Source organism: Equus przewalskii, chromosome 4, assembly GCF_037783145.1.
Source record: "Equus przewalskii isolate Varuska chromosome 4, EquPr2, whole genome shotgun sequence".
Lineage (NCBI taxonomy): Eukaryota > Metazoa > Chordata > Mammalia > Perissodactyla > Equidae > Equus > Equus przewalskii.
In genome coordinates, this window is record NC_091834.1 from 5,854,326 (window position 1) to 5,871,086 (window position 16,761).

General features: G+C 51.1%; 1 protein-coding gene across 13 annotated transcripts in view; it reads right to left on the reverse strand.

The window, feature by feature from the left end:
* Positions 1-1,991: 1,991 nt before the first annotated feature.
* Positions 1,992-16,761, reverse strand: part of ATXN7L1 (ataxin 7 like 1) — a 221,921-nt gene continuing 207,151 nt past the window's right edge. For 6 of the 13 annotated variants that reach the window (XM_070617140.1, XM_070617143.1, XM_070617141.1 and 3 more), the window contains 5 exons: positions 15,201-15,322; positions 13,423-13,728; positions 9,870-10,803; positions 7,079-7,153; positions 1,992-5,437 (listed from right to left, as the gene is read on the reverse strand). In XM_070617140.1, the coding sequence (XP_070473241.1) occupies positions 5,396-5,437; positions 7,079-7,153; positions 9,870-10,803; positions 13,423-13,728; positions 15,201-15,322 (1,479 nt within the window). In that variant the 3' untranslated portion in view covers positions 1,992-5,395. The remainder of the gene's footprint in view (positions 5,438-7,078; positions 7,154-9,869; positions 10,804-13,422; positions 13,729-15,200; positions 15,323-16,761) is intronic. The other 7 variants (XM_008541656.2, XM_008541655.2, XM_008541659.2 and 4 more) reach the window with 3 other exon arrangements.

Here is a 16,761-nt window from a genome sequence, read left to right on the forward strand (position 1 = left end):
CTGTAGTGGATTGAGTAGTGACACCGCCCCCACCACCCCCCACAATGATGTCCAAGTCCTAACGCCTAGAACCTGTAAGTGTGAATTTATTGGGGTAAAAATGTAATTAAGTTAAGGATCTTGAGATGAGATCATCCAAGATTAAAGTGGGCCCTGAGTCCAGTGACAGATGCCCTTATAAGGGGAAAGTCACAGGAGATTTGAAACACAGGAGAGAAGCCCATGTGAAGATGGAGGAAGAGATGAGAGTGGTGCGTCCATAAGCCAAGGAACGTCAAGGATTGCTAGCAGTCCTTAGAGACTAGAGAAGCAAGGAAAGATCCCCCCCAAGAGCCTTCGGAGAGAATGTAGCCATGCTTGATTCTGGACTTCTGCTCTGAGAACACTGAGAACATGAATTCATGTTGTTTTAAGCCACCAAGTTGCGGAAACGTGTCATGGTCACCCTAGGAAACAGTCACCAGTGGCCATGTGGCACAATCCCAGACACGATGCCCTCTCCATCTTCCATTTGTTGCCGTGTTTGACTCAGTTGACTGTTCCTCCCTTGAAGCATCTCACAGGCTGGCTTCCAGGGAACCACTTTCTGTTGGGTTCTCTCTGTTCCTTGTGAATGCTTCGTCTTAGGGTTCTTTACTAGCTTTCTGCTTCCACCTAACCTCTAAATGTCTGCTCTTCTCTCTCTACATTCTCTCAGGTAATCAGATCCATACCTGTGGCTCTAAATATCATCCATGGACTAAAGATTCCCAAATTGATGCCTCCAACTGACACCTGCTGCTCTCTTCAGTCCTGTGTGTACCATGCCTTCTCGACGTAGCAGCTTAGGCGTTTCACGGTAATCTCACACACGAGCAAACACACATTCACAAAACAGAACCTCTGATCTTCATGAAACACTCCTCCTGCCCGCCCCCTAAAAAAAAAAACCTCCTCTAGGTTTCCACATCTAAAGAAACGGCATCTCCACACAATACAATTGCTTCACCAGAAGCTTGGGTGTCCTTCTCTCCCTTATCTCACGTCCAATTCCTAAGCAAGCCGTGTCAATTTAGTACCTAACTATATCTTGAATCCATTCATTTCTCTTTATATCTACCATCATCATCCTGGGGCCACATGGACATTACGTCTCCCTTGGCCTCTTGCAATAGCTTCCAACTAACTGATTCTGCACATGGCGGCTGGAGGAATCTTGTAACGGACCCAATCATGCCATGCTCCTATTCCAAGCCCTTCAAAGGACTCCCACTGAATTGAGCACAGAATCCAAACTCTGTAAGGCCTTTTGTGACCTTGCGTGCCTTCCGTCCCTCTCTCTCCTCCTGCTCTGTCCACAATGGATCTTAGTGGCATCTCCAAGTGGCATCTTAGTGGCATCTCCAAGAGCTTACTAAGCCTCTCCTACCTTGGACCATCTCTGCCTGGGATGGTGTCCCTCGCACTCTGTGCCTTCAGTTCACTTCCTCAGAGGAAACTCTGTGACAGCACCCCCTTCACCCATTTTATGTCCATTTCTCCTGTTATTATCTCTGTCACAGAACTCAATTCTTTCCACCATAGCATTTGTCACCATCTGTAATTACACATTTGATTGTGTTTATTGCTTTACTGTCTCCCCCACGGGGTTGCTTCCAGAAAGCAGCTGGGACTGTGTCTGTTTCTTGTCACTGAGTGCCTAGCTCAGGGGCAGCCACACGTAAATACTCGTGGAATGAATTCACTCTCTTCCCTTCTACACCTCAGACCAGTGTTCTAGAACGCAGGCTTGTCTGCTGAGAACACTTTCACCCAAAAGAAGAAAAAAATAATGAAAATCTACATTTCATGAAAAACACGAAGACTTTGTTTTACAAACATATAAATTATTTTATTTACAAAGCCATGTTACAAAAAAAAAAAAAAAAAAAGCGAAAAAAAAAAAAAATACGATCGCTCACCAGAGAATGTCTCCAGGCCTGGTGCTGAACCACGGCAGTATCGATAGACACGTTTGTTCTTTCCTCTTTAAAACTGTAAGCCATAGAATTTACTATTTACACCCACTCGAGACATTGATTCTGCTTACAATATCACAGGCATGGAATGAATTCTATCTGATAGTGCTAACACATAAAGGTGCCGGACAAAGGGAAATACTTAGTGTTACAAAATATGGATCATAGAAAAGAAACCCACTCCACAAGTGTGGTTGTTTGTTTCGAATGTTTGGACATGCTTTCTTCAAAATTCTTCTGGAAAAGGTTCTAAAATTGGTAGTAGAAAGGACAAATGAACAGGTGCAAATTCTCGTCTGTGCAACAACAGTTATTTAATATACCCCATGACCGACCAGCTACGTCAAACCCACCGAGTTTTTCTTAAAGTGCCATGGGCCAACAGCATAACAAAATATAAGGTGTAAATAGAAAATTTCTTTTTTTCCTTTTTTTAAAACGAGAGTTCACTGAGAATCAGCAATAATAGAATATGCTGTATAAACTATTCTCTACAAAGGTTGATCAGCGTTATTTACAATTGGTACATTGATACAAAAGAAGGCATACAAGTTATCCAGGTCGCTTTTTTATGGCTGACAGGTCTACGCATTGCGTGATGCTGAACCACCAGGGCTTTTGAGCCTCTCCGGCTGGCGACAAGTCACGAGATCTTCAGGCAAATGGGGGTGTGTGCAGTCAAGGGGCTGGGAGAGAGGGCTGAGCAGGCTGTGCGGGACAGAAGAACCCAAAGGGCATCACCCTAAAAACGCTTTACAGGCTGGTCCAGTCGGACTCCGCGAAAACAAACCCAAAGAAAACCTTTGATTGGCGTTCATTTTTCAAGCTGTGAGTTTGCAATACGTCATATTTCTAAACCTGTGGTGGATGGTAAAGGAAGAGACACTGTGGGTTTTCCCTTTTTGCTGTTTTCCAGAAACGTCCTCACCCTGGTCAGAGGCAGTCTTGCACCAAGTAAGCAACATTCGGTGGAGGAGTCTTTTATTCCAGCTTGCAATTCAAGATGTAGGGAGCGCACATGTTTAACCCATGAATTGCTCCTTTAGTCCCCGTCGAGACATTATTTCTCAGAAGCAGCCACTTAATCTCTCAACCTGTATTTTTTCCCTCTTTGAGTGTAAGAGTTTATAAATCAGAGGGTTGTTTTGTTGCTGAGACTTTTTTCTTTTGTTTCTACTCCTGCAAGTTTTACAACTTAAAATAAATTAGGAAAAAACAACGGACTTCGAAAACCGAACGAGACAAAAATTGTGCAAAAATAACAAAGATATGTACATACTTTTCAGTCTGAAGAAATGTACAATAAAAACATAATTCAAAGAACATTTTAAAAATATAAACACTGCTTCAACTTTCCTAAGTTTCATATTGTTTCTGAAACTATTCTGGTCAGTTAGCTCTGTAATATAGTAAAACATAAATTATTACAAAATTAACACTATAAAAATTTACTTTAAGAATATCTTCTAAACTTTTTTTCAAAGGGTCTAACCTTGTTTATAATTTCTTAAACATTTATAAGTCTTAAAATCTGCCTTAACCTTTTTTTTAAAAAAAGAAAACGTAAGAATCTTCCCTTCAATTTGCAGTCTCTTTTTCCCAAGACGTAAATAAACCAGCATATAAGTGCACTTTTAACACTGTGGAAATAAAAATGAAATCATCTGAACTAATGTCCTGGTACCTAACAGCGACTCCTGATTTTTTTAAAAAAAAATCTTCATTTTATATTAAAAATTTTAGTATCCTATAAGAAACACGGTCAGTGCAACTCCATTGATGCAATTCACTCCGTCGGCCTCCCGTCTTTGCAAAATCCAATCGTGTGGCGAAACTTAACAGTAGTCTGATCTTTGGGTTGTGGGGGATGGGAAAGAAAAGGAAAACTTCAGGATGGGGATGAGAGTTTGTGTCCCGCTGCAAAACCGGCATTCATTTCCGGTTTAGGGATGAAGCAAAACCACCGATGCCCCTGCCGTTGCATCGGATGCAGAATTACGTGCTTCATAGCGCAGCACCCCTATTTCATATTGTGATTTCCTCTCCTGATTGATTCCCTATCTGAGCTCACGGTATTGCTTTCCGTCAAAACTCCAGCGTGGATGCTTTCAGAGCCGCAGGCCCCCAGCTCCTCTCTTTGGGCTCTTCCCCACTCAGCGATGGCTTGGCCTCACCACTCCCTCCAGGGGTGGCTGCACCTGAGCCGGGACCTCTGCTGACCCAGCACAAGCTGATCTATGGAGGTGCTGATGCCGTGGGCCCTGTGGTCCCGGGCACGGAGGTGGGTGGGCGATGCTAGTATTTGTCCTCACCAGCAGTCTGACACTTAACCCCCGGTGGAAGCTTTCCCCCAGAACCTTCCTTCCTTCCTTCCCAGCTTTTTCTCCTCTCGCCTAGCCCGGGAGGGCACCCTGAGAACTCCCACAGCTGTGGGCACCGGGCCTCTTCCTGAGTGGCCTCCTGGGGTCTCGTGCCCTGGGTTTCCCCTGGGATTCCTCCCTCTCTGGCTCGTCCAGCTTGGGGTCCTTGTGCACAGCTCCCTGGAAGGGATTTTGCAGCATGGATTTCCAACAAGCTCAGATTACCACAGTCACCCAGTTCCCACATCTTCTAAGGGATGTCTTCCCCTACCCTCATCTCTGTTTCCTGCCACCTCCTCCCAGGCCCGTTGCAGCCCCTGTCCCTGACCCAGTATATCCTCTCTGAGCTGCACAGCTGGACAGTGGTATTGGGTCAACCTCATCAATAAAGGGCCGCTGTTCTCTTTTTTTCCCCATAGCATCTGGCTTCCGCCAGCTGCACCACAGACCTGCTGAGGGCATTCGGTCCACCCTCCAGCTCTCTGCTGTGGGCTCCCCAGACATGGGCTCCTCCCAGCAAATCCCCTCCCCCCAGCACACTGTCCAGCAGGGAGCCTGTGAGAGCCAGCTCCTTCTCATGGCCAGTGGGGACCCAGTGGGTGCCAGGTCAGAGAGGATGGAAAAGATGGGCGGGAGATGACAAGGAAAGGGCGCTGCGCGTGCTGAAGTTGAAGTTTCAGACGATGCCAACCGGGACCGACATTCTGCAGGGTCCGCTTGTGGGCCGGAGCGCCCGGAAGGTGCAGCGGGAGGATGGGAAGCCAGAGGAGTGACCTGACCTTGGAAGAATGTGTACACGTGGCAAATGAAAGACAACGGAAACCAAACACTGGTATAGTTTTCTGTAAATCTCAATTTCACGTTCTTTTGCCTTTTTCTTTTTCTTCAAAACTAAAAATTGGTCAATTAAAAAGAGAAGAAAGGCAGAGCCACAGGAAAGAGACTCTTCCCCCTGCCCGCTCCCCACGCCTCTCCCTCGGCCTCCCAGGGTGGGAGCGGGCGGCCAGGCATTGGTTTGGAAGTGGCTTCATAGTCTCGTTATGGAAGAGTCCTTATCCTGCCCGTTCTGTTTGTGGTCTTCTAGGAAAGAAAAGAAAAGAGGTTTCAAAATCACACATTCGCGATTACCCGCGAGAATTCAAGAACGGAGGCCGTTTTCTCATCTCTAGTAAAAAGGATGCTACCCCACCTCCTGCATTCGGAAAGGGCAGCTGTAATGAGCAAATGAGGATGGATGTGAAGGGCTCCGTAAGTGTAAGGTGGCCACGAAGATCCCGGCTGCCGAGGAGCACGCAGGGATGAATCTCGTGGACATTCACGGGGTTCCTTTCCAGGAGAGGGGACTGGAATAATTCCTTTGTCTTTGTTTTTTTCTCTCAAGTGGTTCACGTTTTCCTGCCTAACCTGTAGACAGCACGGAGAATGATCTAAGGGAGAGGTGCCGTGCTGGGTTAAACGGTGCTTCGCAGACAGAGGTTTTGGGTTCAAGTTACTTAGCCTCTTAGCCCAGTCGCTTCATCTACAAAATAAGGATAATCATTCTGTCCCTCACAGGGTTGTTAAAAGGTTTCAACGTATGGAACGTATGTCAAGGGCTTAGCATAGCACCTGCCCCGCTAATGATGAGACGGGGCTCAACAAGCGGTAGCTGTGGTTATTATGATTACGTTTGTTAAGGCGGACCGCCAGCATCCGGTGCCTGGAGCCATGGGCGAAGGCAGCAGTGCCTGGTAAGGGGGCTGTGTGGTCTCCGGGTGCAGGCAGCCCCTGTGCAGGAGGCCTGCCAGAAACAGGTGACTGACAGAGCATGGACGAGCCCCTCTGCCCACGCCCCCTGCCCCCAGGGGATCGCCTGCAGGTGCTCAGGCACAAAAAGGGTCATAGTGACTCAAAATGGTGGAGACACCGTCCTGGCTGAGGATACAAAACTGTTTCCTTATAATCTTCACCCAAACTCTACCCAAGATTTGTAGGGAAACCCCAAAGGCCAAAATGCGGATGAACACATTGCAATTTGGTATCTACACAGGCACATCTAAGACCACAGGACAGCCATATAGGTATTTTTTCCAATTGTGTATAAGACACACAACCCGGTCCTGCAGCTCTGGACACACACACTGCACTGGAGAGAGTCATCGATACACTGACTACTCTCGCACCCCAAGTTTACAAAAACCCCTAAATCTGACCTGAAGATTCCCACCATGCAACCACATCCTGAACGGCAGCTACAGCCCATGAGAGGCCGGGAGAGCGCTGATTGCCATCTGCCAGTTGACCGCATCTCATTTAATTTTCACAATAACCTTAAGAAGTATACACCAATTTTGCCATTTAATAGAAGAAAAAATCTGAGACTCAGAGAAGTAATTTGCCTAATATCACACAGCTGCTAATAATAATAGGTAATATTTGTGTGTGTGTTACATGTTGGGCATTTTCTAGAGGCTTTATGTGAATAAATTACTTTAATCCTCACAAAGGCCATAGGAGGTCAGGGCCATTATGATCCCCATCTTATAGGCGAGGAAACTGAAGCACAGAGAAGTTAAGTAACTTGCCCAAGGGCACACAGTTAAATAACTAGCAGGCCTAGGTTTGGAAGCCAGGCCGCCATGCTCTTGACTGGAGATGAGACTGGAAGCAGGGCCCGCCCCAACGCCCACCATCTTTCCGCCCTGCTGATGGCCCTATGTGCGTTTGCCCCTAGTAACTTACCTGTCGGCTGTGTCCTGGGCTGGATATGCTTGAAGGACTGGATTGCGACAGAGCTAGGCTGCTATTTTTCCCAACCTGAAAGACACCAGCAAAACCTGATTCAGACTCACACACCAGCTTGGGGAAGATCCCCCGACACCAAGTGTCGCCCCGGGAAAGGAGATGCTCTGTGTGACAACATGCCCGCGCTGCTCACAGTGGCTTGGAGCTCGCGCTTCCCTCTTCAACATCAGAGAAAATGAAGAGGTTTCAGGGGCTACCTTGATGATGCCCTCTCCTCCCAGAGGGGAGGCGGAAGGGAGGGGAATTCAATCTGCGGCCCCGTGCAGACACGGCAGCTTCAGGGCTGAGGACCAAGGCGTCCTGCGAGAGGCCTGGCCTCTCCTGGGTTCACTTAACCAAGTGGAGGCCCAGCTTTCCCACCCAGGGCCGAGGGTCACACAGACTCATCTGCCTCCCAGCTCACTCCCAGACCCACCTCGTCTCTAGCCCAGACTCCCTCGGACCAGCTGGGGAGAAACGCCGGGCTCTTTTCCTGGGTCGGTTTCCCCAGCCAGGAGACACAGCGAGCACCTCGCTGAGCTGGGTCCTAGGAGGGCAGCACGGGGGCCTGTGGCTGCCGCCATCCAGCTCCTCCCGTCCTCTGTGACTGTCCCTAGGCGGGTACCACTCCCACAGACAGCTCCTGCCTGTAAGCGTCTATAAGGCGCTTGTCCTCTCTGTTAACTCGCCTTTGCAGAATGGCATCTGCCTTACGTTCCCAGTCCTGTTTTTTGTTCAGTTTAATACCTCCGTGGCTAATTCTGGCCTTACGCCTACCGGATACAATGAAGTGGATCCCCAGTTGGTCCCCAGGGCACAGGTCTACCTGGCATTTCTCCACCTCGTGCCGTGCCTCTCCAATCTCCCAACAGAATCAACACAGTCTCCAAAAGCCTTTTCCCGACACCTGGGGATCACCAGTGGTGATCCCAGATAAAGCCTTTTCTAATGGCCTGGTGACCGGCACCCAGGTCTCCTCGCATTAGACTAGACCCTAGGCAGCCATGACATCCATCAGCCGTTTGATTCCCTCCTGATGAGGACTCGCTGGCGGAGGCTTCTCTGCTCCTTTCACACTGGTTTTGACTCATTTGTCACGTCTACTAAACATTTCACACAGTCCTGCAGACCGAAGCATCACCCGGACAATACCGGCAGCCCGTTCATACAGAGGCACGGAGGCTGAGAGGCCAGACTCCAGGGCCACACTGCCTGAGCATGAATCCCAGCCACACTACTTGCTGTGTGACTTTGGGCCCATTGCTTAACCTTCCTGTGCCTCAGTTTACTCATTTGTAAAACAGGGGTCGTCACAGGTAATGATGAAACGAATTAATATATCTGAAGTGCTTGGAGCAGAGTCCGTCCCACATGCAAGTGTTCTCTGCTAGAACTTCGTCCACAGTGGGTGACACTCTAGCCTTGCGGCTCAGGGTGCGGCCTGCACAATGCTGCTGCCTGGGAGCCGTCAGAAATGCACACTCTCAGGCTCCAGCTCAGACCTGCATTTTAATGAGCCCGCCCTGGAGATTCACCTGCACGGTCAAGTTTAGGCAGCTCTGGCCCTCCCCTCCGTGCAGAGCCCTGGAGAGGGCACCGACCAGCAGCTGAGTCTCAGGGCAGGCCCTGTGGGGGCCGGCCCCTCCCCTGCACCCTGGAACTGGGGCATCAGACGGGCGGCCCCCAGGCTCTCTGAGAGGACCCGTGTCTCCCCATCACTTTGGTCTCGGCTGGCCGCTGCCTGGCCCTTGAGATCCAGACTTGCTGTTTCTCATGTGTTTGCTTGTGATCTGAGATGCTCCTCTCTTCATGAAGTTTCAACAAGTCTCATATAAAGATGGCACAGAACATTAAAGCATCTTTTTGACGACTGCCTCTCATCTCTTGAGAGTCCTTGTTCCCAGAGGGGCTGGGCTCAGGAGCCGGCCCACCTCGTTCTGTGGATGGAGACCTGGGGCTGCCTCTATAGTCTGCACGCCGCCCTGGCAGGTATAAGGCCCCTGGGCAGGCCTGCGACCATCCTCCCACCAGCCTCGGCTCGGAGAACCCTGGGCTGGCCCCTCCCCACCTCTGCTCTCTCCTCTGTGCCCAAATGCCACCGGAGTCTGGTGGGCGATGGAGGGCTCTCCTGAGTAGCTTCCCCAGCCTCAGGAGAAGGACTGAGCTTGAGGATGAGAACAGAGCTCACGGGAAAAGACACCCGTGTTCCTCCTGGACCACGCCCCAGCCCCCAGAGCTCCCCGCAACGCACCCTCCCATTGTCCAAGGGCCCGAACACTCCCGTGCCAGCTGCTGTGAGCTGCACTTCTCCTTTAGGAAGGAAAGAGTTACGTTAGGAGGAGGAGGTGTCAGGCAGCCTGGTAAAGTGACGACAACAGCCACCCGGGAGCCGGAAGCTCGAGCCACCATGCCCCAGGTGGGACCAGGTCCTCATTTCACCTGCCCGGGCCTCGGGCTCTTCCTATGGGGATTCCAATAGACTGGATAAAACTTCTCGGCAACAGAACTGTGTAATGAAATCATCCTCAGAAACAGCGCCCAGCACACAGCGAGAGCCGCAGCAAGTCCTTGCTAATAACCTGCCCTCAGAGCAGAGGGTGACACTGCCCCCGGAGGAGCGAGAATGGGGGTCGTGCCGGGGTCACCTGTCTGGAGCTCCTGGCCAGGCAGGGGCGCTGCCCAGCTCCCCCAGCCCCCCTGGAGCCGACGCAGGGGGTGCCCGGAGGCCCCTGGATGCTGGGTCCCTTACCTGCCGAGAGGAGGTGCTGTTAACAGGATCGGGCACCGGTGCGAGAAGGCTGGGCGGGTTCTTTCTGTGAACACTATTCATACCCGGCATTTTAGTAATTTTACAGGCTTTGCTACTAGAACTCGAGTTCTTACGCTTTTTTCCTTCTGATTTGTCAAAAGAGAGGGGCAGAGAAGACACGGCATTGTGGGGGGCCAGAGAGAGGTCCCCTGCAAGGGAGGGCACGGAGAGGGGACAGGAGTCCCCGCTGCCACCCACCGAGCCCACGTGCCTCCCGAGGTCCACGGGGCCGCCGGGCAGCGAGGTCCGTCCTGAGGGCTCCAGTTTGGCACTGAGTGGGCTCCCCCCGTTGTTGGAGTTGTGCACAGACAGACTGTTATAGGGAGGGCCCGCTGGGTAGGAGTTCAAAGCTGAACTGGCATTCAAGACACAGTTCTTTTTGTGGGGCCCTGATAGTGGAGACGAGAGGGGTGTCTGCAAGGGTAAGGAGCAGGAGGAAGTCGAAGACTGCGGCTTCCTCTTTTTGTTACTTGGAGGCTCGTCGCTACGGGCGGACAGGTCCTTGACTTTTGAGGGTTTGCTGGTTTTGGTTTTGGATGGCTTGTGGGATGGGGAAGGGATGATGGCTGGTATCGGGGACACGGCGGATGGGGCCTTGAAGGTTGAGTCCATGATGCTGAGGGTTGCAGCCACGTGAGGGAAAGCCGCGGTGTGTGACATGAGGGCGCTGGGGTCCGGCGATGCCACGAAAGCTGCGTTTGAGAGCATGGCGGATGTCATGATGTAAGAAGAGGTGAGTCTCGAGCTGATGGGAGCTGAAGGGATGTACACAGCACTGGGGGAGCTGAAGGGCTGTAAAACGGACGCGGCGACGGGGGAAGCGATGTGGGCTGCCGGCGAGGCCATGGGGCTATCCGCCGCGGGAGGAATCTTCCTAAACGTGAGAGAAGACGGAAAGAGAATCCGTGAGAGACAGGCCTGGCATTGGTGCAGAGGCCCGACTGCGTGTGAGCATCGGGGCTCCAGAGAAAACCCCGGCAGAACCAGACTATGGAAGATGAAGCCTTGAAGGATGGCACAGTCTGAATTATGGCCCTTCCCTGTGGTCCCCCACATTGCAACATCCAGAAACCTGTTTTTAGTCACTTTCAGGTTTCCAGATCCTTCTCTCCATGCGTGGCTACTGGATAATGGCTGATTTGGGTTCATGAATCACAGGCCAATGTTATGTAGAATATAAACTTCCCCAACAGTATTCCCTCCTTTTTGGGGGGCAGTGATGAAGGGGGTTTGTAATGAAAAGTGGTCATTTCACACTCAGGTCCTGAACTGAAGTAGGAAGTGTGAGCACAGGGCTCCAACACCTGCACACGTGGGCCGGAGCATCCCCCTGCAGCCTCTGCCCACTGCCTCTCAGGGCCTCCCAGCCCCCTCCTGTCCCCTGCTCTGGGCTGGAGGTGGTGTGGGAAACACCCCCTCCTCCCAGGCCAGCATCCTCCCCCACTCTCTGTCTGCAGCCCCAGCTTGACTCTGCAGAAGCATTTCCCGTCAGCCAGGGGCCGCTGCCTCCCGTTGGCCTGCCCGGCCTGGTGGGGGGCACGGGGCAGTGAGGGGCAGGCTAGGGAGATGATGCAGACGTCAAGCTACCCAGCCTCAGGACTGATATTTTTCCTGTCCACCTCCCTCCACCTCAGCTCTCATTGGGAGGAGCGACAGTTGGGCCATGGCTGCCCTTTAACAGGTCTTCTGTCCTCTGATAGGAGGGGATGACAGTGCAGGGACCCTCACGTATCCAGAGAAGGGCATTGGGCGTCTCTCGTTTGTTCTGAAGATAAATGCAGGATACGGGCACAGGAGAACATGCAGACGAGAGAGGGCTTCCTGAGGGTGGGGGTGCCTGGGACCTCACTCTCTGCCGCTTCCCCTTGTGGAGCCAAGGCTAGCACCAGGTGGCGGGTCAGCTTGGAGCTCCCCTGCAAACGCTGTCTTTTGACTTGTGCTGGAAACAGCTCCCAACTCTAAACCATGGCCCGGGGCGATGCTGCTGCTACCCTGGGGACGGGGACCGGGAGGAGCACGGGGGCCTCGGAGCCACCACCGTTCCTGAGTTGGCAGGAAAGGATACAAGTGAATGTTTTCAAGCTGGCCCCTTCCGAGTCTCATCTTGCTCCCCTCCCCGTTTCCCCTGCAAATCATCCTCGGTGTGGCCGGGGCTCCCCAGCACTTGGGAACTAGCCCCTCTTCTGTGAAAGCAGCCCCGGAAGGCGAGCAGGCCAGGGACCTGTGCCCCGTGGGCTCAGAGCAAGGTGTGAGATGGGGCCTCAGACAGCCCCTCCTCTCCTTGGAGGCCACCCTCTAGCTGTGGCATCAGGACGAGGCGCCAGGAACTCTGGGAAGAGGCCCTGCAGAGAAGGAAACAGCTCTCCCAGGACTGCTGTCTCTGAGGATTCAGTTTCCTGCCTGCCGTTTGGTGGAGCCTGTGGCTTCCATCTTTAGGATGGAATCCAGAGGACTCCTTGAATACGGGAGCACAGTGTCCTTGAAAACATCAGACTGAGGAGATCAAATGTAAGAGAAAAATGTCGCCAAATCCACCGTGGCCATGATGGTGTCGGACAACCTACTTTCTCTCAAGCCTAAAGACTGTGAAAGATCCTGTCAGCACTGAACAAGCACTCCATCAGCACTGTTGCAATGAAGGAACGAGTGAACGGATGGATGGATGGATGGGTGGGTGGACGCGTGAGCAGGTGAATTCTCAGCAGCAACATAACTATGCATGCTGGGCAAGGACTCCCACATGAAGACCGGGAGTCTAAACATGCCCTCAGAATGGTTTGACACTGCACAACCCCTTCCTCCCCGGGCGGGCGAGGGCAGGCTCCTCAGCGCGTGGGGTTCAGCACCCTCTCCCTGCCATCTCGGTGGCCTTGCTGTGGTCCTACGGACACCCCACTCAATCTTTCCTTGACTCAAGTTTCTTACCAGCTAAAGTATGGATAGAAATACGTGTGGGAAGGCATTTGCCAGTTACTAGCAATAAAAAGTTATTTACAAACACCAGATGGCTCATTTAGAGAGGACCCCCATCGGTGACCTTAACTGAGATCTCTGAGCGTCCCAATTTGTAATTTTCCCATTAAATAGTATAAATTCATGCTTCAGCTGGTGCTGACAAGCAGAGCGGAAGTCCTCAGTTTTACATGGCCGACACTCAGGACTGGGATGGGTGCTATTTTTCAGCATACTTGCTATCCCATTCCTTCCTCTCCCCACTAATCCTAAGTGGATAGCAGATGCGGAAGGGGAGAAGCAGGGCGAGGGCCATGTGGCGGCTCACCGTCCCCGGGAGCCCCCCCGCCCCCCACGCTCAACAGTTCGTGTGTTTTTCTAGGTGCTAAATGGCAGTGGATTTCAGCTTTGCGGGCTGTGCCCCGATTTAAGCTTTGCACGCTGGCCTAGGGAAGTCCCGTACGAAAGCCCACAGATGCGAATAAATTACGGACAGTGCCCATCCTCCCCTGCCAGCTGGCATGAAGATCCAGATGCTGACCTGGCTGAAAGAGAATACTGTGTTGGCGTCTCCTGATGCAGAGTTAAATGCTTGTTAAAGAAAAAAGAGTCTTGGCTGTTCCTTTTCTTCCTAATGTCTTCCACGCCCCCATCGGCTGCCATCCCTCCAGGTTCCGGCCCGTTGGGGCCTGGGGTTTGGGCAGCGAGGTTGAGAGGGCAGCGGGGTGCTACGCTCTCCAGAGTTGACACCCAGGCAGCCCCAATGTTGCTCAGTGACAGCAGATTGGTTAGGCAAGTCCTGAAAAGGGGGGAGGGACCTGACGCCCTGTGGCTCGGGTTTCTGTGCCTGAGGAGGAAAGGAATATGGAGCTTGAGCTCAGAGGACACCAGGTAGCGAAATACAGATCAACACATTCCTTCCGCGTGTCTGCGATTTACAGTTCCACAACACCGGAGACCAAAGAGCTGCGAGAATCACGGGGCTGGCTGCCGTCTCGGGGGGAGCAAGTGCAGGAGGAGAAATTACCAAAATACCGAGAGCATGGGAACCCCGCGTGCAGCGCCAGTTTGTTGCTCTTTAGAATGGACACAGGTAGATAGCAAGGGTGCCTTTTAGACACACTGGGCAGTCACTTAAATGGGAAGAAACGATAAGCTTCTCTTGTGGCCCTTTCCAACGTTATAGTGAGTGTCAACATTCGGTCCAAATCTACTATGAGAGCTCACTGTAGACACGAGGGGCTGACGCCTCCTAGAAGTTGTGGTCTGGAAGCTCTTTGTGCATCATGGTGAGAGTGGGCTGAGGTGCCAGAGCTGCCCAGGAGAGAGGAGGGACCCAGGCGAGGGCAAGGTTTGAATTCTGTTCCCTTCCCATCCCACTTCTCAGGAATGCCTTCCTCGTCTTTCCCGGGCATCACTGGGCATCACTGGGCAGTGGGAGGTAGAGGTTGAGCATTGGCTTTCCTGAACCATCTGGACCTAGACTTGAGGGGTCCATGATTCTAACCGATCAGGATATCTTAAGAGCTCACCTTGGTAGGAGGGGGGTGTGGGGATAGCCAGGGGGCTGGCCTGGCATTATCAAGTGGCCGGAAAGGCAGTTCCTCGTGAGCTGTGGTTTGAGAGAGTCTAGACTGTCATTCCGTCACAAGAGGAATTTCCTAAATCCAGGAGGTTTCCTCCCTTTTTGTGAGTCTCCCATTCAAAAGTAAACACATCAGGAGGTGTTGGAGAATAAAGGGGCCTTAGAGAAACGGAGCACAAGCTGGGGTTTAGGGGAGAGAAAAGTAGGAGGAGAGGTGAGGAGAGAGTTCCAGGAGGTGGAAGGGCCAAAGATAAGCTTAACTGACTTCACAGCATCGCTTAGGATCTGCCCTGTTGGCCGCTGGACATATTTTTTCACAGGTCATTAAAGAATTAGAAATTGGTCCATAACCGAGATGAAATTTTTAGCATTGACATTGCAGTGTTAACATTACAAACAGAAGCATATTCTTAATGTCCTTGGATGTTCTTTGTCACTTGCACCTTTAACAGCGTTTCATAAAGATTTTATCGAACACTCTTTTCACTTAGAAGATTACCAACACAAAAATGGTCTCTGAAGCAGACCGAGCAGACCACACATGGTACGTGTCTCTGAAAATCTGCAGGCGAACCATTAAGAAGAGCCGCCATTTAAGAATTAATCGTGAATCCTCATTTCAGAATCATTTCGTTCCAGGAAAAGCCAACTACTGGACATTCAGTTAGAAAGCTGGGGTTCAGACAGTTGTGGGGCAGCTCTGATCTCATATTGCACAAAAACTGCTCACTTACTTCCACATCTGTGAATTCAAGTGTTTTTCTACCATGGAGTTTAGTGCGAACCGAAAACGATCCCATCTTCTATCAAACACATAGTACCCTCGTCCCATGAGGCGACTCCCGAATGAGCAAAACTGTGAGGGAAGAGACATTGTAATTTTGATTACAGGTTAATCAGCTAATACAAACCATACAGAGAAAAATAACATTTGCATAAAAACACACAGGGGTACAATTTTACTCAAAATAAAGAAGCGAATAGTACTAGAGCCAAAAATATTTCTGCGGCGCTTTAGTTTGAGCGCTCGATTTTCTGCAGAACCTCACATCACGACCCAACAGCGACATTCAACTTTCTGTGGCACTGAGGGTGACCTGGGCAGCCACTGCTCTAGACCTGGGACTCACCTAGCATTTTAGGTTAAAAAAAGCAACCCAAACCAACAACCACCAGCAGCCAGGGTGACTTTTCAGCACCACCTGCTTATCATAGCATCCGCCTTCGCAAGGAACTCAGTGGTTTGCTGACTCTCATCACAGCAATGGAAACTCCCTGTTCTGATGTGCTGGGTCTTCTGCCAGCTGGTCACACCTTTCCTATCCATTGTCAACAGAGCCACTTGACTTCCAACTAGGCTAAACGCCTTCCTTTCCTAGTCCTGACCTCATCTCCACCTCCTCACAGTGCTTGCAGCCCGCCCCGGGACACATCACCACCTCCAAGCTTACGCTCACGATGTTCCGTCTGCCCGCCGTCTCCTGCCCTCTTCTCTCTGTCAGTCCCAATTCTCCCCTCCCTCGGTGCCAGGATCAAGACTCCCAGTTCCAATGGCCCTCTCTGATTAACCTTGTCACGGTGAACTCCCATGGCACACCTATTGCATACTCTATTTCACCATGGGATCACTACATGACTGTTTCACATTATATATGACGCCCACGGGCCTGACTCGATCCTAATCGTATAAAGGCCAGGGAGCTCATCCTCTTCTTCCCCTTCAGTGGGAGGAGAGTAAGGATTTGGGTTCAAGAATGGATTGGAGACACTAAGGTTCCATAAAATGTTTAAAGCAAATCACCACAGTTAAAACATATGGCTGAAATATGAGCAGTTAGCTGTTTAATAAACATCATTTGATTATGACGTTAGGACACCTGAAAGACAGTAGACAGAAATCCAAGAAGCGGCCTCTGAGAAGGTGACATTTGGCTGCTCTAGAGCTCAGACGAGTCTGCAAATGACTCTATAACTCAAAAGCAGCTTCGCTCCCTTCCCCCGGCCTCCCAGCAGCTCCCTGGCCTCCATCCCAGACACAGCGCTGGATTGGCACTCGCTCCACAAGCCCTTCCTGGAACCAGCCTTTGGAACAGTTCTCAGGAGGAAATGCAAGACCTTCCCTTTGTTTTGTTTCTGCTTATGTTTTGGGGGTTTTGCATTAAAATTTTGCCACCCATCAAATCTGGTACTCCTGATGAAAAACTCCTTTTTGTACCTTTGTATTCAGTGCTACTGACCAAGCAAGAAAACATACAAATGTGCAGACAAACACATCTCCAGCACAGACGCTGGTCC